Here is a 26,531-nt window from a genome sequence, read left to right as displayed (position 1 = left end):
GGTGGGAGTCATGAAACGACATAAGAACAAGAGTCTGTGCGTCTGGACCATGGGAGGGTGTAGATAGTGCTGAGGTAGGGCTGGGCTGTGGATGGGGCAGTGCACAGTGTGGGGAACTGGGACTGCCCTGCTGAGTTAGCCATGTGGCTTTCTCCTATAAGTAAAGGATGGATCTTGTCACACTTGCTGACATGATTGTAGGGAACAGTTGACAGAAGGCGCTTTCAGCTGTCTTGGATGGGTCAGAAGCATCAGATTAAAATGGGATACTCAGGACAGTTGGAGCAAAGCTAAGCAGGAGGCCTTGGTAGCATTTGGCAGTGGGTGAAGACATTGGGGTGGGGAAAGGCAGAGGGAGGAAGTGGGATGGGATTCACATCTCAGGCTCGAGTGGCTGGCTCTCTGTGAGGCTTAATCACGAAAGGAGGGGACAGGAGGAGTGCATGGACTCTTCATCCCCGCGAGGGGTTGAGGCAGGGGCAGGGTTAGCTGGATCTTCTCATTAACCCTACACCTTCTCTCTCCTCCCTGCCTTTGGTCACCTCCAACCTGCAGCCTCAGGCTGCTCTGCAACCCAGGGTGTGAGTCACAGCTGGTCCTAAGTCTCCTGCTTATGTCTTAGGGACATTGGGATTCAGGTCCCAAGGCAGACTGAGGCCTCAGCTGCGCTTTCTCCCCGGGTTCTCACTTCTGGGTGCAGGTGTGGAGCCTTGTGGTAGCAGGGCAAGGTCTGAGGTGAACTGCGTTTCCCAAAGTGTGGCCAGGAGCAGGGGCCAATCTTGCCCACACCGACAAGTCCAAATCCTGCTGGGAACACTGCAGGCCCCCAGGAAACACCTCCTTCTCCCACAGGGGACCTCGTGAAAGCTGATGATGCAGCAGCTTTTCAAGCAGCCCAGACATTAAGGACTTGCCCCTCTTCTACAAGTTACATTGTTAGTGGAAGCTTTGCATGTTTTCTCCCATGACTTAAGTCATTGATGTGACTTTTGGTTCATTTTCTCCTTGATTTTTGTACATACCACCTGTCTTCTTTAAACTTCTGAACTCCTTCCCAAAGCAGGTGGTCCTTTTGGAAAATATTCCAAGTTAAGAGATCCCTGGAAGGGGATGAGAAGGAGTGAGAGGCAGGAGAAAACCAAGAGGTGGTCTTCTTACAGAAGCCCAGGGAGCAGGGGTCAAGGAGGAAGGGGGCAAAGGTGGCAGGTGCTGCTGGGCATTGGATGGTGCACTGGGCTTGGTTACAAGGACCCTGTTGGTACCACATGCTGATGATTTCAGAAGGGATCAGGGTCAGAAGCCAGAAAGCAGGACATGGAAGGGTCAATGGGAGGTGAGGCGATGGGGCAGCCCGTGAGAGGAGGGAATGCAGAGCACGGCAGGCAGAGGGAAGGGAGTCTGTGGAGGCAGGCACCTCTCAGGGAACGGGATGCCTTTGTTGTTGAAATGGCAGGACAGAGAGATGGGAGGACTCGGGATTGGTATAGAAGCCGTAAGATAAGAAGTCTTTTAATTTCCCATCTTCTCTCTGAGGTTGGAGGGGCGGTTGGGAGAGTGGAGGTGGGGAGTCTCAAGTAGCAGGTTTTAGAAAGGAGGCAAAGGTGTGAGGTGACTGCCACTGCTGAGAGTCTGGACTCTTTGGAAGGAAGGTGGCTGCAGTAAGGACCTAGTCGAGGTCCAGGCTGTGTGTGTGACAGCCCCAATCAGGGGCACCTGGAGGCGGTGTGGCAGTGGCGTCATTCTTACTTGTGCTTGTGCGAGAATGGTGGGCCTGGAGGGTCAGAAGCTGAGGACGTTGGCGGGAGGGGGTCAGCATCTTGTAGCGTGACATTGCCCCACAAAGAAGAAGAGTGAAGCCAGGACCATTGTGACAAAGTACAGAGGCCCAGCTGGGGCTCTCAAGGAGACTGGAGGAGGACTGGAGGCCATGGCTTTGAATCAGGGCTTAACTTTAAGACACACAGAGTACTTCTGGGTGATAAAGGGATCTGGGGAGTGGGGCCAGGGTCCGGCATTTGAGAAGCCAGGAGGCTGGGTGAATAGTCTGCATTTTCCTGGGATCCAGTAGGGGAGGAGATGAGCCCCGCCCCAGCAACCCAGAAGGAGAGCAGATTGTCCCTCAGATGGCCCCTGCAGTCAGGATACCATGCGTGCAGAAGATGTTGATGTGTGGGTGGGCATTGTTCTGGTAGCCTGGGGGTCTCCAGGGAACTGGTAGACCTGGTCCAGAAGGGGTACCATGATTCCACCAGGGCGCCCAGCTGGCATTGCAATGAACCTATCCACGGTGCATGGCCTGTGAGGCAGGCTCCCCAGATAGAGGCCAGGAGACTTCCTTTTATGGTTTCCCTGGATATCTTCACCTTTATACTCAAGGACTGCCAGATGCGGGAAGGGTTTTGGACTGCCCACCCACACATAGCCTGCAAATTGTTTTCAGTTATATCTCTGGAAAATGGATTATAATATTGCATGTCAAAACCAGAAAGTATTTCTGCTCAAATGGCAAAATGTTGCTTTATAATCTAATTGCAGCTTTAAATTAAAGCCTTTAGGTTTAACCCGTATTAGAGGCCACCTGGTGAGCAGAGGGAGAAAATAACAAATATATTTATGAAGTAACAGATGCTGGGAGGATGAGGGGCTGAGCTCCCATCAGAGGGCATCCCAGGACCCTCACCCATGACCCTGTGAATTCCACCCTCCTCCCTTGGGCTGCCTTCACTTACCTCTCCCTAACCCTTCTTTACCGTCCTGCTCCAAAAGGGTCCTGACCTTCACATGTTGATGTGAAGCTCTGGGCAGGAGGGTGCTCTGAGAGGTCCTGTGGTCAACACTGAGGGCGGTGCTCAGCTGCCACAGGGCTCAGTAAGTGCTAGTTCTCATGGTTTCGTGGTCCACCTTAGCAGCCGTCCCCATTCCTAGAGGTGTTTCCCCGGGTGGCTCAGTGGTAAAGAATCCGCCTGCTAATATAGGAGACATAGATTTGAGCCCTGGGTCAGGAAGATGCCCTGGAGAAGGAAATGGCAAGTCACTCCAGTATTCTTGCCTGGGAAATCCCATGGACAGAGGAGCCTGGCGAGCTATAGCCAGTGGGATCACAAAGAGTCAGACAAGACTGAGTGGCTGAACAACAACCACTGTTCCTAGATGCTGCCTGGCCCTCTCCCCTCTTTTCCTTTTTCCCCCTCCCCTTTGCATCCCTGTCCCTCAATTGTCAGTTCCGTTCCCCTCCCCTCGGGGAGCCCTCCGGGGTGCCCCTCCCCACCAGAACTCCACGGTAGGGGCCCTTTTCCTAAAGCAGAAGGCTTGCTGCCAACTCCTAACTGTCCATCACTCTGTGAGCTAAACCTGTGTTGTTGTGTGCTTCCTCCCACTGGGCAGAGACAGGAGTGGCTTCATCTGTCCCCGGGCCAGCAGGGGCCAGGCTTCAGTAAATGTTTGTCGGCCACATAAAAGGGGGAAGGAGCAGCGCATTCATGATACTTCCTGCATCTTCAACCCAGAGTTCTAAACTCAGGAGATGCTCAGTTTAGGTTTATTGTAGCCCAATAAAATGTTTTTTTTGTAGGCCTCCCAATACCCAATTGATTGTCAGTATCTTTTAAAGAAATTTAATCAGTGATACAGATAGAGCTACCTTTCCTGCGATGAGCATGACGGAGAAGACCAGGACGCTCTCCAGAAGGTCCAGCTTCTTTCACACACTGGCTGTGATGGATAAGGAAGGCAAGCTGGGTCCCTCTGATAGTGAGGCTTATTCAGCTTGCTTGTTGGAAATCAAAGCAAGGCCTTTTACTTTTGCAGAATATTGCCAGGGCTCCTTGGCTATTTGCATGTGGGCAGCCAATAGCCTCTGTGTGGGAGTCTGTGATTGTGTAACATGTGGCCACCGTGTGAACATCTACAGATCCTGAGTTACCTTGAAAGAGCACTTCACGGGCTTCCAGACTCCACCTCCATCTGTGCTACCCTGTGGAACCACCTTCTCACAACCTGTGACATGTTCTGTTTGCCACATTAATATTGGCAAATCTTCATCGTGGGAAGGTGGGAAGGTTGATAGAGGAAAGATGCAAATGAGTCTGGAGCCAAGCCTGATGAGCCTTCAGGTTGAGCAGGCTGCGTGTGTGTGAGCCTGTGCTCCGTGTGCGTATATCTGTGTGTGTGTGTGTCTGTGCATCTGTGTATAAATATGTGAAGTGTGTGTTTATATATGTGTGCATCCAGGTATGTGTGCTGTGCTGTGCTAAGTCGCTTTAGTCGTGTCCGACTCTTTGCGACCCTATGGACTGTAGCCCGCCAGGCTCTTCTGTCCGTGGGATTCTCCAGGCAAGAATACTGGAGTAGGTTGCCATGCCCTCCTCCAGGGGATCTTCCTGACCCAGGGATTGAACCCATGTCTCTTGTGTCTCCTGCCTTGGCAGGTGGATTCTTTAGCACTGGTGCCGCCTGGAGAGCCCATATCCAGTTTTATGTATGTCTATGTGTATGTGCCTGTGTGTATATGTGCATCTGAATATTTCTGTGTGATATGTGTGTGTGTATTTCTATGTGATACGTGTGTGAGTGTATGTGTTTGAGGGTGTGGGTGTATGATGTTAAATGAGCTGATTTCACCTTATGCCTCTGCAGGCAGTTTCCAGAGTTCTGGAAAGATCATAAGTGATGAGAGTGTTATTGGACTAAGTGGAGAGCTTCTGGAGAGGCCAGTGTGTAGGGCACAGCCCTCATTTGAATACCTGTGTATGTGTCTGATAAATTAACCCTCCTCAAACAGGATGCACGCCCATGAGAGCGGCACACAGGGGCTGTCCTTCCCCACAGCCCTCCCGGGGACCCTCCTGGCTGTTCCCTTTCCCCATCTACCAGTTCCAGGCACCCTCACTGGCTGCCACATCCTGGAAGTAAGGACAGCACACTTAGGAGAGAAATCTACTCTAATAGCGCCCCATTTGTTCCAAGGCCAAGCAAAATCAATGAAATTTAGTTGGCCTGATAGGTGTGAAGGTTATGGTGCAGCAGAGAAGGCTTCAGGCCCTGGCATCAAATAATCTGGCTCCTGTTCCTGCTTGCAGTTCCCTGGCTGTGTGATCTTGGCCCATCACCGAGACTCTTTTAGTCCCAGGGTCTCCTCTGCTCAACAGGGCGAGGATGGGAACGATTCCGTATATGCAACCGTGTCGACAAAAAGTTTTCCTGGGTAAACACTCAGAAAGTGTTAGCATAGTACTCACCCTCTGGAGGCCTGGATTTTCTCTCTTCTTCTTTCGATGACTCAATCATGCTAATTAAGACAGAAAAGCCTGAGCTAAATTAGGCAAATCCAGGAGACATTTAGCTCTGGGCAAAATGATTTTGTGAATGGAGTTGTATGGTGTTTGAATTTCCGGCCATTGCAGGGGCAGGCGAGCAGAGGGGAACAGAGTTGGGCATCCTTTTTCAGATTGGTACCCCTGTCTGGGACTCGGGAGCATTGGAACTGGTCACTGATTGCTGGGAGCCACACTTCAGGATCAGTCAGGGTTTCCTGGTGGCTAGGGACAGGAAAACACAAGTCAGTCTTAAGGGAGGTATCTTGGCTTATGTGAATGAATGGTCCAGGGGATGATGTGGCTTCCTGTGTGGCTGGGTACAAATCCTTAGATCAAGCTGTGTCTCTCCCCACCACCTTTCTCCTCTCTCTGCTCCCCTGGTGTTGGCTCCTTGCTGAGCTTTCTCTTGGTCATAAGTCTGCAGAGGCTCCAGCTCCTACAATCTCATCCATCATCCCCTGGGGAAGAGCCAGTACCTCCTCTGGGATCCCCCAGCAGAAGCCCTGGAATTAGCTCTGAATGGGCCTGACTATATCAGTTTGGCTCCCACACCTGCCCTGACCCAGTCCCTGCATCCAGGAAGTACTGAGTGGTACTCTCAGGGCCTGTGTTCCAACCCTGTGCTGGGCTGAGCCCACCAGAAGCCTTGGGCTGAAGGGCTGGAGGGAGTACCTCTCCAGAGGAATTGGGATGTGGGTACCAGAAAGCTGAATAGTTGCTGGGCAGAGATCAGATCAGTTGCTCAGTCGTGTCCGACTCTGCGACCCCATGAATCGCAGCACGCCAGGCCTCCCTGTCCATCACCACCTCCCGCAGTTCACTCAGACTCAGGTCCATCGAGTCAGTGATGCCATCCAGCCATGTCATCCTCTGTCGTCCCCTTCTCCTCCTGCCCCCAATCCCTCCCAGCATCAGAGTCTTTTCCAATGAGTCAACTCTTCTCATGAGGTGGCCAAAGTACTGGAGTTTCAGCTTTAGCATCATTCCTTCCAAAGAAATCCCAGGGCTGATCTCCTTCAGAATGGACTGGTTGGATCTCCTTGCAGTCCAAGGGACTCTCAAGAGTCTTCTCCAACACCACAGTTCAAAAGCATCAATTCTTCGGCGCTCAGCCTTCTTCACAGTCCATCTCTCACATCCATACATAACCACAGGAAAAACCATAGCCTTGACTAGACGAAGCTTTGTTGGCAAAAGTAATGTCTCTGCTTTTGAATATGCTATCTAGGTTGGTCATAACTTTCCTTCCAAGGAGTAAGCGTCCTTTAATTTCATGGCTGCAGTCACCATCTGCAGTGATTTTGGAACCCAGAAAAATAAAGTCTAACACTGTTTCCACTGTTTCCCCGTCTAATTTCCATGAAGTGGTGGGACCGGATGCCATGATCTTCATTTTCTGAATGTTGAGCTTTAAGCCAACTTTTTCACTCTCCACTTTTACTTTCATCAAGAGGCTTTTTAGTTCCTCTTCACTTTCTGCCATAAGGGTGGTGTCATCTGCATATCTGAGGTTATTGATATTTCTCCCTGCAATCTTGATTCCAGTTTGTGTTTCTTCCAGTCCAGTATTCTTGCCTTGAGAACCCCATGAACAGTATGAAAAGGCAAAATGATAGGATACTGAAAGAGAAACTCCCCAGGTCAGTAGGTGCTGGGCACAGCAAGAGGAAATTGAATACTACATCGCAAGGCCCCGTGTGTTTCACAGCCAGGAGTACGTCAGTCCTCACAACAGCCCCATTTTACAGAAGCGGAAACTGAAGCACTGAACAGCTGTTAAATTGCTTCTGATCACATGGCTGGAGAGTGCCATCTAACCCCCTGCTGTCTGCTCGCCTGCTGAAAACCACGCTGTACCCTCTCTCCTGGTAAAATGCTGCAGTGTCTCCAGAGAGTGGCTTCCAACGCAATTTCCAGTTTTGAGTTGCTGGAGGTCCGTTGAATTCAGGCTCAGTGTCTGAAAGATTTTCTCACAGTTAGGACACAGTGGTATCTTTTCCCTGAGCTGTTACCAAGGAGTAAGTACTGCTTTCTCCACTGCGAGGGGCCCTGCCTCCCAGCAGGTGGGCCTCCAACTGCCCTGCTCCCTCCCCCCTCCCCCCGCTCCCCTGCCCTCTTCAGGTAAACCCCTGAGATAAGTCAGAGCTCCCACCCTGCGCCTCCCACCAACTCTTTATCTTTTTCTCTCGCTACCAAAAGGCCTGTAATTAGGAAACATTAGCAGGCTCAAAACAGCTTTCATACCTGAAACATCCTCTGTAATTGCACTCAGCAGTGCTCTTCTCTGGCTATTAATGTCACTTTTATGAAGCAATGAGGAACAAAACACCCCGAGGCACTTAAAACATTTTTTTTTTATATATATAATACATGTCTTTTAGGAATGGAAGTTTAAAATCACCTGCTTGACAGAGACAGTGACAGACAAAGGCTGGGGGCTCAGGACAGAGCCATGGGCCCAGGGATCCATGGGGTTCAGACACTGCACTGGAAAGAGTGACAGCCCTGGGGTGGGTTGGCCAAGGCTGGTGGATCCCCTGGGATGAAAGGTGGGCCAGAAAGGGCACTCTTCTGCCTGACTTCATCATGTGTGGTTGCTGTCACTGGGTTTTTACATGAGCTGTCTTTTGTGGGCATGTGTGTGCCTTTGACAGAGAGGTGATTAGAGTGTTACAGATGAGCAATGTCATTGGGTAGAATATGAATTATTACATTGAGTAGAATATTAATCATTGCATTGGTTGCAGAAGTGTTAGGGAACCGTTGACCGAAACTGCTCATCTTGGTTAGGCAAGATGATAACCACTTGCATGAGTTGTCTTACAACAAGAGGTCCCGATAAGGAACAGCATGCTGCCACTGAAAACTAACTGGGATAATTTGGAAGGGGCCCAAAGGAGGAAGGAGACTCCAACCCATAATATCTCCCAATAACCTCCCAGAATCCTTTGCACTGGAGTCCATCTTGGCTGAGAGATGTGAGTGCCACCAGGAAGGACCCAAGTCACATCAAATATGGGCACATGCAAGATGATTGGCCAGAGGTAACTGGGACACTAACCCTGTCACCATAAAACCTGAGATTGTGAGCCACATGGCAGAGTAGTTGTCCTGGTTTCCCTTACCCTACTGCTCCCCACCCGGGTGCCCCTTCCCGATAACATTTTCTGCTTTGTCAGCGTGTGTGTCTCCTGACACAATGCATTTCTGAGTATTAGATAAGAGCCCACTCTCCAGCCCTGGAAGGGTTCCCCTTTCCTGCAACAGAAATGCACGCAGTATGACTGTGTGTAGGTTTGTGGAGGGAGGGATGTGAGGAGGAGTGGAGAGTGGAATGGATTAAGGGAGAGATGCTTCTTGACTCACTGTGTTAAAGAACTCCGGGAGTTGTGGTGGTTCACCAGAACCTGACTATCTGACAGATTTATTTTCTTGCTCTTGAAAATGGCTCACAGACTCATTCTTCAGTGGAGCGGGAGATATTTCTGTCCATAGAATCCGGGAGGGAACCTCAGAGGTCACCCATTCCCCCTCCCCCTCTCAGAGGCAGGCTTAACCCTCATTTGTCCAGACAGACAGATGTCTTTTCTCTAAAATCTTTTCCAGGAAGGCAGACCCCTGCCGTGCCCCTTGTCCCAACCCTGGGAACCTTTCTCCCACCGGTATGTGAAGCTGAGGACCAACTGCCTGGTGAAGGTCAGAGTGGACCTCAGGGCCCTGGAAGGAAACAGGGCTCCTGATGGAGCTGAGCGGGGTCCACAGGGTCTCGTTGCCTTGACAGCCCTGACTCACAGCTTCTCACTGGTCTCCTTGGTGAAAGAAGAAATCTATTACAGGAGAGGACAAAGCATGAGAAGAAAGGTGAAGCAGAGTTAAGAGACCTGTAGAAGATGGGCCAGAGTAAAACATGTGGAGAAAGGAGGCTCAGGGTTGGCAGCAGCCAGATGGGGACTCTAGCCTGGCTCTGGAAGGAGGCGCCTGACCTGTGTGGAAACAGGGAAGCCCTGGGATACACCTTTGACTTGACCCCCAGGTACAGCCAAATGTAAAAGAGTCATTTGGCCTGAATCCCACTGTATTTCTGGTAGCATCAAGGAACAAGCCCAGGATTTGGAGTCTGATATGCTGGGTCTATTGCCATTTCCCTCTGAGTTCTTTAACTTCTGAGTCTATCTTCTGCCTCTTGTCACATGGCTAATGTAAGATCTTATTTACAGAGTGGTTGGCAGCATAAATTGTGTTTAGCTTCCTTGTAGACTCCAAGGCTCAGTCAATACCACTTGCCTTGACTAGTGCAGTGATTCTTGTCTGAGGGACTTAACTTGCCTGGGACGAGGGTGGGGACTTTTTCATTTAGGTGCAAATGAGTCACTGTGAGCCAGGTGGGCAGTGGCTCAGGTGGGGTCTTGTGAGTGGCTGGTTACCTATTCCTGGGGACCAACTACACGATGCAGGTACAGGAAGGGCAAATGCAAGTCACAGGTGATGGTGGCCTCATTGCATGCTGTTCCCGCCTGAGCACGTCTGCAGAAATGGGCTTATTCTGGGATCCCAGTTTTGAAAGGGACAATGGAAGACCTGGAGTGATGCCTGGCGGGGGTGGTGCCTGGTGGGGGCTGACCAGTGATTGTGTCTTTCAGAGAATGTTGGTTAGACCTGGGAACCTCAGCCCGGAAACAATCTGAAGCAAAGTCCAGGAGGCAAAGGCACGAGATCAAAGCCCTCCCCAGGCTTATCCAACCAAGCTCCAGCAGCCATGGTTTCTGAAGTAGATCACACACAGTGGCCACATTCCCACCGTTGGGGAGGGGGCAGGATGGGGGGACTGTGTCCCCTTCTAAGGCCAGATTTGAGTTTCCTGCACCCTGAGAATGGGCATGACGCCAGGAGCTCCTCTGGGAAGGCCAGTCTCTTCCTCCCCCTGTGCCTTGCTCCCTTGTTTCCAGGATGCTTCCCACTGGCCACTGCCAGCCTGACTCACTCTCAAAACTCTGCACCCATGGAATGGAGAGCCCATCTCCTTGGCCTGTAACCTAGGGTGCTGGCCTCCGCTCTGTGTTCTGAACGGAAATCCATCCAAGCTGAAGGGAAATGCCATTGGTCTCTCTCAGGGGTAACTGCTCCTCAGTGATGATGGAGAGCAGGCCTGGGCAGAGAAGCACCGGGTTGGTGGGCCCTGGGGCCGGCAGCTCCCGCCCCTGCCTTGTTCGACAAGACCTTGTTGGGCAGCAGTGAGGACCGCATTCAATCGACAGCTTAAGATAATCACATGTGTGAGGCGCTGGGATAATGACAGCTGAATACCCTGCCGCTGTTGCCATAGTGACCAGCCAAGCACTGGTTCCCTCCTTTTTTTTCTTTCTTGTTTTCTGGGCCTCCTTGTTACAGGGCTGGCTGGTGGGGTGGGGGGACGGGTGAGTTTGGGAAATGGGAAAGAGGAGGAAAAGGGGGAGGGGAGACCCAAGAGGGGTAGCCCATTATATGCTCTTTAAATACCCCAGCTGGAGGTGTTTTAAATCTCAACAGAGACAGAGAGAAACAGTGTCTTAATCCCCAGCTCCCTGTGAATTATTTAAAGGGATCTTGTCAGAAGGATGAATTTGTCACTGTTTCAGTGTCAACAGCAGCAGCAGCTGTCATAATGGCTGAGGACCCCACTCCAGGCGGGGCCTGGTACCAAATGCTGCTGCCTGGGGGAAGCTACAGCAACCCGGGTCCTGTGGACAAGGAGCCTCCTCCCGAGGCGCAAGCCTGCAGTGTTTCTCCTGGTGCACTGGCAGAGACCAGAGTGTGAAATGTGCCCAGATGCCGAGATGCAAGCCATCTGGACCTTGGGCTGGCTGGCCTTGCCTTCGATGAATGTGGCTCCTTTGGCCCATAGCCATGGCATCTCTGAGCACTGCGGGGCACTCACTGGCTGGGAGTGATCTGAGCTGACCAGGGTTCCTGTGGCCTTTGATGGGTGGGCATATACCCAAGGGAGGGCACACAGGCCCTGCTTAGGCCATAGTCAGTGTCCCCAACTTCATACAGTACCCACAGTCACGCATATACCCACAAGCATGCTTGCACACACATGCAAATGTGCACACATCAAAGATGAGGCTGAGGTGCAGACAACTAGAGGGACAGGAGAGAATCATAGATGATACGCATCATGGAGGGAGAGCAGTCTTTCTAAGAAAAGTGCCAGGAGCTCAGAGAGGCTAAGCCTAAGGCTGTGGCTGATAGCCACAGCTCACGGGGGTCTCGGATCAGGCTGAGGTCCCTCACATGCATTTTCCATTTAATCCTCACAGCCATCTGGTGAAGTAGTTCCATACTCTGAGTATCCCTGTGTCCGAGGTGGACACTGAGGCTCAGGGAGGTTTAGGGATGTGCCATGGTCACAGGGCTGGGTCTCACTGACTCCAGAGCCTGTGCATTCAACTCCTGAGGGTCAGGGTTGGCAGGGTGACAGCAGGGCTTTATCCCAACCCACTGTTGGCCGACACAGACACTTCCAGGCAGTCTGCACAGATCATGTTTGGGCTCATCTCTCTCACTCTCACCTCAGCGCAGTATTTCTTGCATTTTTCCACCATCCAAACTTCCAGAAGAATTTTGTTGAGATTGCCTTGGGAAACAATGACTGTGTTTTCCAGACTCTAATTCTTTCCATATGCTAATTGTGTTCTTTGCCCCCATCCCCTGCTCTTCTGCCCCTTTAGGAAATTCATTGCTTTGTGCCCTCTCAGAGCTCTGGGCTCTCAAAAGCAACGCCTGCCCCAAGCCAGGTGCCCAGTTCCTTGGCACATTACATAGGGCCATGGTAATGAATAGGGGCCATCCATGTCCCCCCAGCAGCTCAGCACATCTGGGAGGTAAATGGAGCATGTTGGGAGGTGAGGTGGTGCGCACAGTCCTCGGGGGAGCCCCTGAGTAAATGGCTGCCTTGCTTGGTTGGTGCGCTAAATGGTAGATCCCTCTGGGCTTGTAGGAGTTTATGCCCCATGGACTACATTTTACATTTTAATTAGCCCTCGAGCTTGTCTAATATCCAAGCTCTTTCAGGCTTAGTTTACTGTCTACACAGGACCTGTGTCCTTAGGATCCAGGGCATCCGGTGATGCTGGCTCCAGTCTGGTCAGAGCAATCTGCAGCCCTGAGGAGTCTCTGGCCTCCTGTATGTTCTGTGCTTCCCGGGCCTCAGTGGGCTTCTCTTCCTGCTCAGAGGGCAGCCATCTTTTACTGGGAACCTAAAAGCAGAACTTTGAATTTTCCCTGATTGTCATACTGTGTAACTCAGACTGGGACTTGAATCCAGTCTTTTAACTGAAGTCACACACCTGGTCTCAGGTCTTAATGAGGTTCAGGTTTTTCATGTCTCATTGTAGAAAGAATTCAGTGAGAGACAAAGTGATAAGTAAGGAGTGGATTTAGAGAGAAACCTACTCCGCAGACAAGAGTATGGGCCACCTCAGAAGGTGAGAGCAGTTCCCCAAAATGATGTGGTTAGTTTTTATAGGCTGGGTAATATCACAGGTTAATGAGTGGGAGGATTAGTCCAGTAATTTTGGGTAAAGGCAGAGATTTCCAGGAATTTGGGCCCTGCCTACTTTTTGGTCTTTGATAGTCGGCCTTGGAACTGTCATGGCTCTGGCAGGTGTGTCATTTAGCTTGCTGGTGTGTTACAGTGAGTGTAAACTGAGGCTCAAGATCTAGTGGAAGTCGACTTGTGGTCATCTTAAACCTATTTGGTTCTAATCAAGATCCCAGATAGCTCAGTGGTAAATAATCTGCCTGCCAATGCAGGAGACTCAGGAGATGTGGGTTCGATCCCTGTGTGGGGAGATCTCCTGGAGAAGGAAATGGCAACTCATTCCAGTATTCTCACCTGGGAAATCCCATGGACAGAGGAGCCTGGTGGGCTATAGTCCTTGGTACTGCAGAAGGTCAGACATGACTGAGTGACTGAGAACACATGCAGGGCTTATGTCGTTCTTTCAAAGATTGTGCCCTGCCCCCTTCCTTCGTTTCAACTGGGCAGTGCCAGGGGAGTTAGGATCCTATGGGGCATAGCGATGGCAACCATTTGCAAAATAGCAGGTTCCTTCAAACACAAGTTTGTGCCCAAATGCAGACAGGGGACCAAAGTCTGTGAGTTGTGTCGAATTTTGTCTCCTTGTGGTCTGAACTGGTGGCTGGCAGTGACCCAGGGATTGCCTGATGAGAGAAGGAGACCCATGCTGAAACCTGTCCAGAGGCAGTCCTGGAGATTCTGGGAGAGGCGGAGAGAAGGCTCCTGGCTGTCCCTCTGGGTCTGTACACAGACTGAGTTCAGCTTTTTAGTCTTGGCGTTTCCTGCTGACTGAATGGCAGGATTATTTATCTAAGATGGAGGAGACGATTTTTACACCTTCATGCGTGAGTCAGAAGTGGATGCTGAGGTTAACATGACAGCCGTGCTGCTGCTGATGGTAATGATGATAGTTGGTACTTAGTAAATGGTAGTTACGTGCAAGCTCAGTGCTACGTGGTTTTTTTATCTAGGTGATGATCTTTCAATCTTCCTGACACCCTGCAGGGCAAAGAGTATTTTGCAGTTGAGGAAACTGAAGCTCAGAAAATTGTGTGTGGTCACAGAGCTGTAACTGGCAAAAGTAGGGTTCGCCTGTCCCCGCCAACCTCTCCTATCTTCCCTCCTCCCACCTTTTCCCTACCCTGTGCCACTTGGCAGCCACACTGGCATCCTGGCTTTCTCGGCTATGTGCCAGGAACACTCTTGCTCCGGAGAGTGTATTCTTATTCCCTGAGCCTAGAGTGCTCCTCCCTCATCTCCCCTCTAAGCTGGGGGCTCCTGAGAGTCGTTCAAATCTCTGCCCGAAAGGAGATCTCTGACAACCCTGCTGCCAGCTGTTGCTTGCTAGCCCCTTCCTGCTCCTCAGTAGTATTTAACACTGTTCAACTTTATATTACTAATTCATTTGCTCATTCATCCTCTGGTTTGCTCCATTAGATTATCAGGCCCATGGGGCAGGACTTTGTCTCTTAGTCCCTGCTGTGTCACACTAACACCTAGATCAGTGCTTGGGGATGTGTTAGGTGTTCAATTCTTTATTTTAAAAATGAGTTAAATGAGCGGGGTTGGAAACCCATCAGAATAGCCTCCTGTTAGACTGAGAGAGCCCAAAAAGCCAGTTTCAGTGATTTCTGTGTCTAGAAGAGCCTGTGTCTAGGACAGGCCCTGTATAAATGGCTTATTCTCAGCAGTTGCTTCAATACAACACCCTGGCAGACACTGGGCATTCTGGGAGGGGCCAGGTTGGCCCAGGAAGATGCAGCAGTCCAAGGAAGGGCTATCAACCATAGATCTTTCCAGAACTCCATGTCTGGAACTGTCTTCAGAGGCACAAGTAGAATCAGAACCTCTTAACTTCATTTTAGAGTGGTTCTTCGTTTTTGATCAAGATGTAGTATTTCCTAGCTTTCTCATCCATCTAACTCATCAGATTGGGGTCCAGATGACCTTTGTCTGTTTCTGAAATCCACCTCCATTCTTGGAGGATGAAGAATGTATTAGAAGGATGTCCTAGAAGGTGGTGTCGATGGACCAGTAGATAGGGTTCATGGCAGTGGTTTTGAAGGAGAACAGTGTATTTTACACGCATGCAGTTGCCCAAACAGCAAATGTCAATAGTCACTCCAGCCTCCTCCAGATCAACAGACCTGTAGGTTCTGATTCCAACAAGCCAGTCAGTCTGAGAAACTGAGATCCTGGAGGAACCTGGAGGCATCTTTTTCATACATCAATGTCCTGATCTGAAAGCCTGAACAAGTGCTTTCTAATGGGTGCATTGCTTTCTTTATTAGGTTTATCTCAAGGACAGATGGTCTATTGGCATCAGTAATAATGCCCTTTCAAAGGCTATTAGTATTCTGCTGGTTGTGCAAGGCTGCTTTGTTTCTTCTTCTCCCAGGGACAAGTTAGCCTGGTGACACCTGCTCTAAGTCCCCAGCCAAGGACCAGGGGCTGAGGAACAGACCAGGACCTCGCTTGTCCCCTCAGTTTGTCTGTATTTATTGAGGGCTGCTGCTGCTGCTGCTAAGTCGCTTCAGTCATGTCTGACTCTGTGCGACCCCATAGACAGCAGCCCACCAGGCTCCCCCGTCCCTGGGATTCTCCAGGCAAGAACACTGGAGTGGGCTGCCATTTCCTTCTCCAATGTATGAAAGTGAAAAGCGAAAGTGAAGCCATTCAGTCGTATCCGACTCTTAGTGACCCCATGGACTGCAGCCCACCAGGCTCCTCCGTCCATGGGATTTTCCAGGCAAGAGTACTGGAGTGGGGTGCCATTGCCTTCTCCGAGGGCTAGGCACTGGGAATAGGGGGTGAATTTCTGAGACTGCAGCAGGACTAGAGAGAGCAAGGTGGTGGCTTCCAGGAGATTACCTGGAGATGTCCAGGTGGCAGCTGGATAAATAACTCTGGACACTGGGAGGAGGTCAGTGATGGTCCCCACTGTGGTTACAGCCTTCTGTGTGGCTGAGATCACCCAGGATGAAAAGTGAGAGGAGAAGGGAGTAAGGGTGGAGCCCTGAGAAGCCTGTGGATTCCACTGGTCCCAGATATCCTGGACAAAAACCTTGTCATGTAATACCAGTGTTGCAAGGCTAAATGCACAGAATTACTTCACTGTCAACAAGAACTAATAAATTAGTCAAAACATAATTCCCTGTCCTCAAGGAGCTCACAGCCTGGAAGCAGAAACCAAAGCAATTAACGAATCGTTCAAAACACTGTATTATCCAATGCTAAATTGTGTGGAATAAGCTCAATCATCATACTTTAAGCATTTGGAACATGGTAGCTGAATAGAAGCTGGAAAGACATCATGGGGGGAATAAGACCTGTGTTCAGTAGCTCAGTCATGTCCACTCTTTGCAACCCCATGGACTGTGTAGCCTGCCAGCCTCCTCTGTACATGGGTTTCTCCAGGCAAGAATACTGGAGTGGGTAGCCATTCCCTTCTCCAGGGGATCTTCCAAACCCAGGGATCAAACTGGAGTCTCCTGAATTGGCAAGCAGTTTCTTTACCACTGCATCACCTGGGAAGCCCTATATAAGACCCGAGGCCCCTCAAAGCAATGTCTGCGGAGAGAGCTCAGCTCTGCCACCCATCAGTGGCCTGACTCCTGGCTACTGTTGAGTGTCTCTGAGAGTCAGTGCGCCCATTTGTCAACAAAAGGTCTTGGTCAACACGACCTATCATGGCTTCCTCCCAGGTTGTTATTCTCTGGTTCTGTGTCTTGGAGGAGTTGAGATGGGATGAGGATGGTGCAGAAGAAAGGTGCCAGAACATCAGCAACAACATCAGGGGCAGAAATAGGCACTGGCTCTGAGTGATGGGAGAGGATGTGGTCCTGGCTTAAGCCCTGGCCATCTCTTGCCTGGTCTGCTATCATTACTCTGACCAAACAGCAAGCCAGGGCATGAGTCCAGGAGTGAGGTAATGCCAGACTACTGCACGGCAGTGGAAAGCAACAGAGAGGCCAGATAGGAGCAACATTGTTCTGGAAGAAATGGCAAATTGTGGTGACAAATTGGGCATGAAGTTGCCAGGGGCCTACTGTGTGTGGATGATAGAGACCAGGCCATCATTGTTGGGTGTTGAGGGACAGGCTGTACCCAATAACCAAGAGTGCTTTTCAGAAAAAGCTGCATTGAGGTATTAGTTACATATCATAAAATTCACTCATTTTAAGTGTACGAGTCAATGATTGTCAATTTACAGAGTTGTGTAATCACCATCCCATTTTAGAACATTTCCATCAGCTCCAGAAAAGACTCCTCATATCTGTTTGCAGTCACTCTCCTTTCCCATCCACGGTCTCAGTCAGGGAAGTACTAACACTCTTATGTCTATAGATTTGCCTTTTCTGGACTCATGTAGATAGAGAACCATACAATATGTGGTTGTTTGTGTCTGGCTTCTTTCACTGGGCAGCCGTGGTTTAGAGGTTGCATGTACCAGTATTTCCTTATTTTTTATTTCCAAATAGTACTCCATCATATAGCTATATCCCATTTCATATTTTTAGTAGTTTATGTGCTTACTAATTGTGTGGTTAGTAGTTTATGTGTTTACTATGCACATTAACATGGGGAAGACTCAGTCTCAGGTGTCATATTAAAGTCCAGTTGAGAGCTCCAAGAAGCGAGGACTGCAGTCAGATTGGCATCAAACTCTGGGTTGATCCTAGAAGTAGAATTTCTGGGTCAAATGATGTATCAGATCAGATCAGATCAGATCAGTCGCTCAGTCGTGTCCGACTCTTTGCGACCCCATGAATCGCAGCACGCCAGGCCTCCCTGTCCATCACCAACTCCCATGTTGTATACATTTCTAATTTTGATAAATAAAACCAAAATTTTCATAGAGATTGTACCACTTCACCCTTCATCCAGCAATTTATTAGAATGCTTATCTCTGACACCCTCTCCAACATGGGGTGTTATCAAACTTTTGTCTGACCAAAAAGAAAAAAGTGTCAAAAGTATCCCCATGTGGCTAATTACCATTTTGGTTATATTGAATGAGGTTTAGCACGTTTTCATATGTTTATGAGCTGTATCTGTTTCTTTTAGTAAACAGTGTTAGTATGCTTTGCCCATTTTTCTGTTTTTTTTTTTTTTTGATGTATAGACTTTTTAAAAAAAATCTATTAGGGGAAATTAACACTTTATCTGTGATAAATTGCAATAAATCTTTTCCCAGCATGTTTTCTTTTCTCTTCCTTTTGATTTTACCATGGCTATTTCCATCATGTTAATTAAAAAAAAAAAAAATTTGTATGGTGCTGACTTGTCCATTTATGGCTTCTGAGTTTCATGTCATCATTACTATACATATATTGTCTCTATGGTTTCTTTTAGTATTTTTATGGTTTCATTTTTAATGTTTAAATCTTTGATTCACTGGACATTTTTTCTGGAGTAAGGTAAGAAGTATGGATGTAGAACTATGTGTTTTTTCCAGATGGATACCTAGCTATTACAACAATTTTAAAAAAATGGTTCACCTTTTCCCCACTGATTTGAGTTGTGGCCAACCTTCCAAATGGTGAGAACTATTGATTTGATATTTAGAACATCCCACCAGTTACTCTGCCACATATAGGCTCAGGAGTGGCCTTTTCGCTATATTCTTACAGAGACTTGATATTTTATCTTTTTAATTTTTTGCCAATCTGATAAGCAAATGGAGGTGTTTTGTTGTTTTAATGGGAGGAGATAATTACAGAAAGGGACACAGGAGACAGCATGTCAAATGCCTAGAAGTGGAGGCTAAGAAACCTTTAGTAGGAGATTGGCTTTGGGAAGGGCAGTGAGAGCGCCCCCCAGAGGCTGGAACCGGCACAGGTCTTAGGTCTGAATACCAATGGGGTTGTGTATCCAACGCTGGTGAAACCCATTTTTCAAGGATTTGTGAAGCTGTGCACCTAGAGACACTGAGTCCCTCAAAGCTTGGTTAGGGAGGCAGACCTGATGCATGAAAGAGTATTAAGGGGACACATGGGTCTGGTCAAAGCACCCTCTCTCTGTCCCTCACCCCATCACCCCACCTCAACGTGATGAGAACCTAGAATTTCTGCACCAAGATACACTTTCAGTTTCCACCGGTCTGGTCCAACCCTCTGCCATCTCTCACTTGAAGCAGGAAAACTAAGGCCGGTTGTCCTGCTCATGTGCTCATCCAACCCAGGCTCTACTTTGCATCAGAGAACTCTTTTAAAAACTCAGCTCTGGTCACCTATATTTTCATCCCTAAAACTTATCAGTGCCTCAACTCTCAGGGTGAAATTCCAAGTTCTCCATCAGACTCACCCTCTCTGCGGTCTTCTTCCTGCTACCTCTAGTTTTTTTTTTTTTTTTTTTTTTTAATGATTCTTCCTTCTTCAGTGGTGCCAGGACATTTCTTTCCACCACAGGGCCTTTGCACTTGCTGTTCTTGGGCCTCAGTGCTCTGTCCCTTCTCCTCCCCTCTCTGCTGGCAGCAGATGCGCGTTTCTCCTGGCTGACTTCTATCCACCCATCCCTCTCAGCTTGGAGGGTCATCTCTGCCAGGCCTCTTGGTATCCTGAAATTTTCCCTCACGGCAGTTAGCACAGTTGTAATAATTTATTTATTTTAATAACCATTTGTCTAATTTCTGTTTTTCTCGCTAGATTATAAGCTTCATATTTCTGCATCCCCAGTGGCTAATGGAATGCCTGGCATAAAGTTGGCCTTCAGTAAATATTTTTTTCACTGATGGATGCATGAAGTAGAACTATAAAGCAATGGCACTGATTCCAAGTATCACAAGCAAATAATAATGTCTGGCCTCCCTGCTGGGAATGCTGTCCCACCCTCATCTTGAGTTACTCAAATCTTCTCTTTCAGGGCCCACAATCCTAATTGCCCCTTGCTCAGAGAGTATTTGTGTTTCCTCCAGCCCACTCTGATTGCTGTGTTTCTAACCCCTGTAGCTCTAGCAGGCAGAAGAATAAAAAAGGGAAAGAGACTTCATCATAGCCTTTCCCTAAACAACGAGGAATTATTTTTCTTTCTCTCAATTTCTTTCTGCTCTTTCCCTTTGAATATACAGCTGTATTCCCCCTAATTTGCTTTGATCACTCCCTTAGGAGCTGTCATGGAATCAATTAGATCTGTAGACTTTTATGACTCCAGGTCACCCAGTATGATTCCTCATTTTACAGATGAGAAAACTGAGGCCCAGCGAGGTTAATGATGCAAACAATTACCTCTACTGGGTCGTATAATACCAATCAATGTCATTTTCTAAGATAAATGTTCTCAATATCCCAGCTCCACAAGAGTGTAAATCCTCATTCTGTCTATTTCGAGACATGGTAGTGGTGACAGCCTTAGTGTTAAGATGAGCCCCAAATGGTGGGCTTCCTGTCCTGCTCTCACATAGCAGAGCTGCATTAGTCTTGGGTGGCTCAAGGTCCCCACCCTAAGTGGGCCTCAGGCTTCAGCTGTGCATTGACAAAGGCGCCCCATGTTCATGCTGAAACCTCATACAGCCCAGTGAAATGATGTATCGTGAGACCTGCTGTATTTAAACAATTGCAGAACAGAAAAAAAAAAAAAAAAAAAAAATCCTGTCCTTCCGTCTAAAGTCATGTAGGGTCAACTGGGAAAATGTAATTTCAAAACAGCCATGAAAAGGGAGGGAGGTCTGAACAGTTGAACTAAAAAAACTGCTAGCAAAGACTTATCCCTAATGTATTTACTTTCTGGTTCCAAAAAACCAGGCAAGCAGAATGTAACTTTAACAAACACACTTAAATAGAATATAACACCAAAAAAAAAAAAAAAATCTAAAAGTGTACCTTAACATCTAGAGATTGGATAAGAAATTAAACAAAATGCAGGTGAGGTTGGCTGTGTGCAAGGATCCTGGAAGGAGCCCACTAAAACTCCAGACTAGGGAAGGAACTGGGCCTCCTGAGAATGCTGGAAGGGGTCTGGGGAGGAGTGTCACTGGGGGTTGCTGTACAGGCCTGAGCGGGCAGGGCCAGGTCTCCAGGTGTTCTTCCCTTTGCTCCATGCCTGGTGTTCAGAAGCCCTGGTACAGTTTTGAAGGACAGCCTCGCCTCTGCCTTGCCTCTTGCTCCTGCAGAGAATTAATTCTGTGCAGGAAGAAATCCTAGTGTATCTCCCATGTAACACTTGATTAGTTTTTGGCTCTTTTAATGAAGAATTCTCATTTATATATTTCAACTGTACACTGTGAATAATAAGCAACTAACACAGTATTGAAAGAAATGGTACTGTTTGATTTCTTTTGTCGCCACTGCTAACTAGTCAAGGATCTTTATTTTCTCTTTTCACTTTAGGAAGTGGAATTTCTTCTGCCCCTTATTTACTTTTTTAGCAAACACATTGGAACCTCTTGGGAAGACCCCCAGTTCTTGAGGGCAGGGTTCTGAGGACTCCCCAATATGGGCAGCTGCTTCCTCTCTCAGAACAGGGAAGAGTGAATGATCCAGCAACTTTTCTTTGGCCCCCTGGGTGGCTCATGAAAGGAGCCATGTCTTTACAGACCAACCCTCTTCCCCTATTGCCTATTACTAAAATAAGTTACTAAGTGAATTTCTTCAGCCATTCAAAGCACTTGTTTCTGTCTCCTGTCTTCCCCATATCCTTTATGGCGATGTGAGCATGGGTGAGTTGAATTGAATGATGAATTGCACCTATAAATTGGTGATGGTAAGCTAGTTCTTTGGGGGAACTGTTGATATGATTGAGAGACATTATTTTCCTTCTGATCCACAGGACTGCTGATTATAAGAGAACTCTTTTCCAACAAGAGTCACAGTTGTATTTCCCTTATTCAGAAGCTTTCTTTACTCCCTAAGTAACACCTTCCAACATTCTCTTCCATCACATCTTTGCTCAAAGTATGCACACAAGGAAGCTTAATTTGCTTCATTTAGGATCCCTCAGCAATTCTGCTGTTCCCAGTTTCACAGTCTAGCTCTTTCAAAGAGATTGATGTTATAAAACAAAAGTTTTTGTGAATCTGTGTTGAAAAATTCTGAAAAATTTTATATTTATATGATTTTTGGAGATATAAAGGAGTTATATCACAATAAAAAAATTAGGTTCAGAAATGAGGATTTCCCAGGTGGATGGTGGTGACATGTGGTCAGACCCCTGATCCTGAGTGACTATTGAGAGTAGAGGCTGTGGCGTTGAGGATGAAAGTCTCTGCCATCATATGGGACTCAAAGCTGCAGGTGGACATAATGTTCCTTGTGGACATAATGAGTCACTGTCACAGCATGAGAGTTGTGGGTTAGGTGATGGGAAGCTTTATACAGTGAAGTCTGTTATATTTTGGGATGGACTACATAGGAATCTCCTGAAATGTGCTCATAAGGACATCTTTAAATGCAAGTTAGGGTTAAGCGTGTTCATTTCTCAAGTCAAGCTGTTACACTGGTGAGCTCGTAAGGCCCCCTCAGTGCCAGACTTCTCTTCTGCTCTGCCTCTCCTTGTCTTCTTACTCTCTATTTTGTGTTTTCCATGTGTGTGCCTGGCCGGCCTGGTACAGTGGGAAGAAGTCAGTGGCTACGATGAAAATCTGAACACCATCCGCACCTACCAGGTGTGCAATGTCTTCGAGCCCAATCAGAACAACTGGCTGCTCACCACCTTCATCAACCGGCGGGGGGCGCATCGCATCTACACGGAGATGCGCTTCACTGTGAGGGACTGCAGCAGCCTCCCCAACGTCCCAGGCTCCTGCAAGGAGACCTTCAACTTGTACTACTACGAGACTGACTCTGTCATTGCCACCAAGAAGTCGGCCTTCTGGTCCGAGGCCCCCTACCTCAAAGTGGACACCATTGCGGCAGATGAGAGCTTCTCTCAGGTGGACTTTGGGGGAAGATTGATGAAGGTCAACACAGAAGTCAGGAGCTTTGGGCCTCTTACACGGAATGGTTTTTACCTCGCTTTCCAGGATTATGGAGCCTGTATGTCTCTCCTTTCTGTCCGTGTCTTCTTCAAAAAGTGTCCCAGCATTGTGCAAAATTTTGCAGTGTTCCCAGAGACTATGACTGGGGCAGAGAGCACATCTCTGGTCATTGCTCGGGGCACGTGCATCCCCAATGCAGAGGAAGTGGATGTGCCCATTAAACTCTACTGCAACGGGGACGGGGAGTGGATGGTGCCCATCGGGCGCTGCACCTGTAAGCCTGGCTATGAACCCGAGAACAGCGTGGCCTGCAAGGGTAAGCCCTGAGGCTCTTGAGGCCTCTCCTTCCTGCAGCAAAGAAATCAGGAGTCAGGAGTCCCCACGTCCATCTCTGGATCAGATAGGGACAGAAGAGCCTAATGGCTTCTTCTGAAGCTCTGGAGAACCTCCATCTCCAGTGCTAAGCCTGATGGTTTTCCAGTTGTGTTCAACCAGAATTTCTGTATTCCAAGTAGAGGAAAGAGATGGGGAGAATTCCAAACGGGGGATCATAACCACTCATGTATATTTAGTTTTGGGAACATTGACACTCATATTCTCCATTTCTCCCTCTTTTAGACACAGACACAGACACACACACCCCTGCATCCTGTCTAGCCCTGTGCTCTGAGGCATGGATTATTTGGGTTGTCATGGATAAGTCACTCAAGGGTAATTGTGAAGCAACTGAACTTGGAAAATATTTTCATTCATTTCAGTCCAGCTCCCACATCACTTAGCTTGGTACTGAACCCATGCAGCTTATTAACTGAAAGCCTCCTGGCTTGGCTGTCTTCCTCCAGGGACTTAGTGCCAGGCCATGGGGCAGGGACGGGGCCTAGCATTAGTAGGTCCTAGAAGGAGATGAATGTGTTGAAATGGGGGTGTTATAGTACCATGTTTTCTGTTACTTTTGCTTCAGGACGTTACGGAGTGATGGTGACTTTGCAGTTGGCGGTGTCAGGGTACCCTGTCCTCACATTGGCCCTCCTCAGTCCAGGAGAGAACATGTCCAGTCTATGGCAATAAATATGCTGAACTGGCTGGAGACTCGGCCTTCTCTGGGAGTTAATAGAAAGATCGAGAGGGTCCATGGCTCATCTGTTGCCTGAGCACATGGAAGCCAAACAGAGGGGAACCCAAGTTGAAGAAGAGAAGACTATTTTCCTTTATTTTTATCTTTTGCTTGTGGCCTTCAAAGTTTCAGAGTCTTTCAAAAGCAAGGTTTCCCACACAGACCTCAGAGATGACCACCTTGACCCTGACTCCTTACTCGGGTTGCCCCCAGTCCTTTGGAGACCACGTGGAGATGGGGGGAGCCATGCAAGCGTGTGTGCTCAGTCATTAAGTTGTCTGACTCTTAGCAACTCTGTGGTCTGTGGCTCACCAGGCTCCTCTGTCCATGGGATCTCCCAGGCAAGAATACTAGAGTGGTTTGCCATTTCCTTCTCCAGAGGGTCTTCCAGACCCAGGGATTGAACTCATGTCTTCTACACTGGAAGGCAGATTCTTTACCACTGAGCCACCAGGGAAGCCTGGAGGGAGCTATAGTTGCTCCATTTTCTCCATCATGAGCTTCATGCCAGCTGTCCCCTGGCGCCCTCCCCACCCTGCCTGAGCAATGAAACATCCTTTGTGTGTCTCCTTCTCCACTTTTAGTCACCAACCACCTGCAGGTGAGGTACCAGGCAGAGTATTGCTATTGCCCACCAACTCTGCAGTCCTTTAGACTCAGCCAATTGCCTGGGCTGGGGCGCTCACAGCCTTTCTGAGGCCTGCTGAGAGCAGGGAGCTGCGCCTTTGTGTCTTTAATGGATTTCTTGGTTATAGTGCCATGATGGATGATGTGGAAACAGAGGAGAGAAAGTGCCAGATCAAGTGATGAATCAGCACAGACTGGTTTAATACCAGCCGGCCTGGTCCCACCATGCTCCCCTGTCGCATTGGTTGGGGGTGGGAGGGCAGTGCCCTCTTGAGCATGTGTCGGGTCTGCGTGGGGACCCAGGCCAGGCCGAGTTTAGTTGCAGGTGCCATAGCTGCAAGGCACACTCTTGATAGCAGGGGTGATTTCTCCAGACTTCAAAGGGCTGCCATCCCACGCTTGCTGGCTGGGGCCCTTGTTTTTCTCATTATTTCCTGAGCAGAACAGCGGGAACCAGAGAAAGTATTGATTGGTTCTGATTTAATTGGGACTCTGGGAACAGGCTCTCATTTCTCTGGGCTAATCGGAACTTTTCTCTTTTGGGAGGGTTCTGCAGTGCCTGCTGCTTCTCAGTCACCTCCTGTGCTTGTCCTGGGAGGGCCTATGGGGGCAAATATGTAAAACCAAGTGGCTGCTTTCCATCCTGTCTACTTAGCCTCAGCCTCCTCCTGACGTTTGGTGGATGTTCCTAATCTAGAGCTGTTAGGAACCTGACTTGACTTCACACTCTGCTTGTTGCAAACTCACTGGAAGCTGGAGGAGATGGGGAGCCCCGAGCACCATGATTTTGCCATTTCAGAGACATAGGAAGCCACATTTTGGTGGAGTTCTAAGAGCAGAGAGTAGTGAGCCAGGCAGTACCTTAGGTCCTGCAGCCCAGCAGCCTGGCTGGGCTCAGTGCTCTAGAAAGGCACCTTTTTTTCTGTCTCAAGAATTTTAAGCTGAATCCTCTGAATTCTTTGCCCTTGGCTCTGCTAGTAACCTGGGCTTGATGACTGAGACCAACCTCCACCTCTCTAGGGCTCACAGCAGTGGGATGCCCAGGGAGGTGAAGGGCCTTGGGTAGATTCTGTACTTTTTGGATAGGGATGGACAGTGCTTGGGGAGGTATTTGTAACTGGTTCCTGGGGTGTATCTTCAAGGCAACCTGCTCAATTCATTTTGGATTCTCATGCTGGCCTGTCAGGTGGGCACCGTGATCCTCCACAATTGCCTGCCTGGTACAGCCTACTACTGAGAGCATGGAGATCGGTGGATGCAGTAGAGATTTGTGAGTGAGAAAGAGTGAGTCTCCATCAGCGATCCTGGTAAGACCTGAGAAGGGAGGCAAGCTGCTCTCTCTCTGCACAGCCCTGAGAATTGATGCCCCAGGGCCCAGCTGGGAGAAGCCTGGATGGTTCCGTGAGTCACACAGTTGTGTCAAGCTGATCAATTTTCTTTTCTGGATATTTGAATCTGGGCTTTTGCATGTGTTGATTCTATGGGGTGGCAGAAAGCATATCCTTTGTATTGTTTTTCTGGCGGGACAGACTTCCATCATGGGCAAGATTCTTATTCTGACTTTCACTTTGCCTCTGTTAAACCCTTGCCTGTCAGAGTCATGGTGACCAGTTGCTTGGTTTTGCAGAAGCACCTGGAGACCAATTAGGTGGCCCAGCCAGCAAAGAATGGTTTTGGCCTAGAGCTGTTCCTATTGTGAGGAGGGAGGGGGTGGCAAGCAGAGGAAGCCACTGGGGAGCTTGCACATCAGAATGTGCAGCAAGCAGCTCACACACTTTCTAGAGGCTTCATGGCCTAAGGCCTGTTCCAGCCTCATCCTTTCTGTACACATAGGTTAGACCAAGCAGGCAGAATCCCAGAAGCCTGTTGATCCCACCAGTGACTCTAACCCATCATGCATTTATCTCTGTGAAACTGTTGATTACTAGCAAAATGGTCTATCTGCCCCAGCTTCAAGTTTTATACTGATAGTATAGCCGATTAATGAGAAATTATGGCTTT

The 26,531-nt window shown here is 48.7% G+C and overlaps 1 protein-coding gene across 1 annotated transcript in view; it reads left to right on the top strand.

Moving 5' to 3' along the window:
- EPHB1 (EPH receptor B1) overlaps positions 1 to 26,531 on the top strand; it is a 463,088-nt gene that overhangs the window by 137,996 nt on the left and 298,561 nt on the right. Inside the window, exon 3 of the mRNA XM_025291403.3 lies at positions 22,424 to 23,105. Coding sequence (XP_025147188.2) covers positions 22,424 to 23,105 — 682 coding nt within the window. The remainder of the gene's footprint in view (positions 1 to 22,423; positions 23,106 to 26,531) is intronic.

The sequence above is a fragment of the Bubalus bubalis genome, chromosome 1, assembly GCF_019923935.1.
Source record: "Bubalus bubalis isolate 160015118507 breed Murrah chromosome 1, NDDB_SH_1, whole genome shotgun sequence".
Classification (NCBI taxonomy): Eukaryota; Metazoa; Chordata; class Mammalia; order Artiodactyla; family Bovidae; genus Bubalus; species Bubalus bubalis.
Note: the sequence above shows the minus strand (reverse complement) of the source record. Positions and strands in the feature narration are given on the sequence as shown.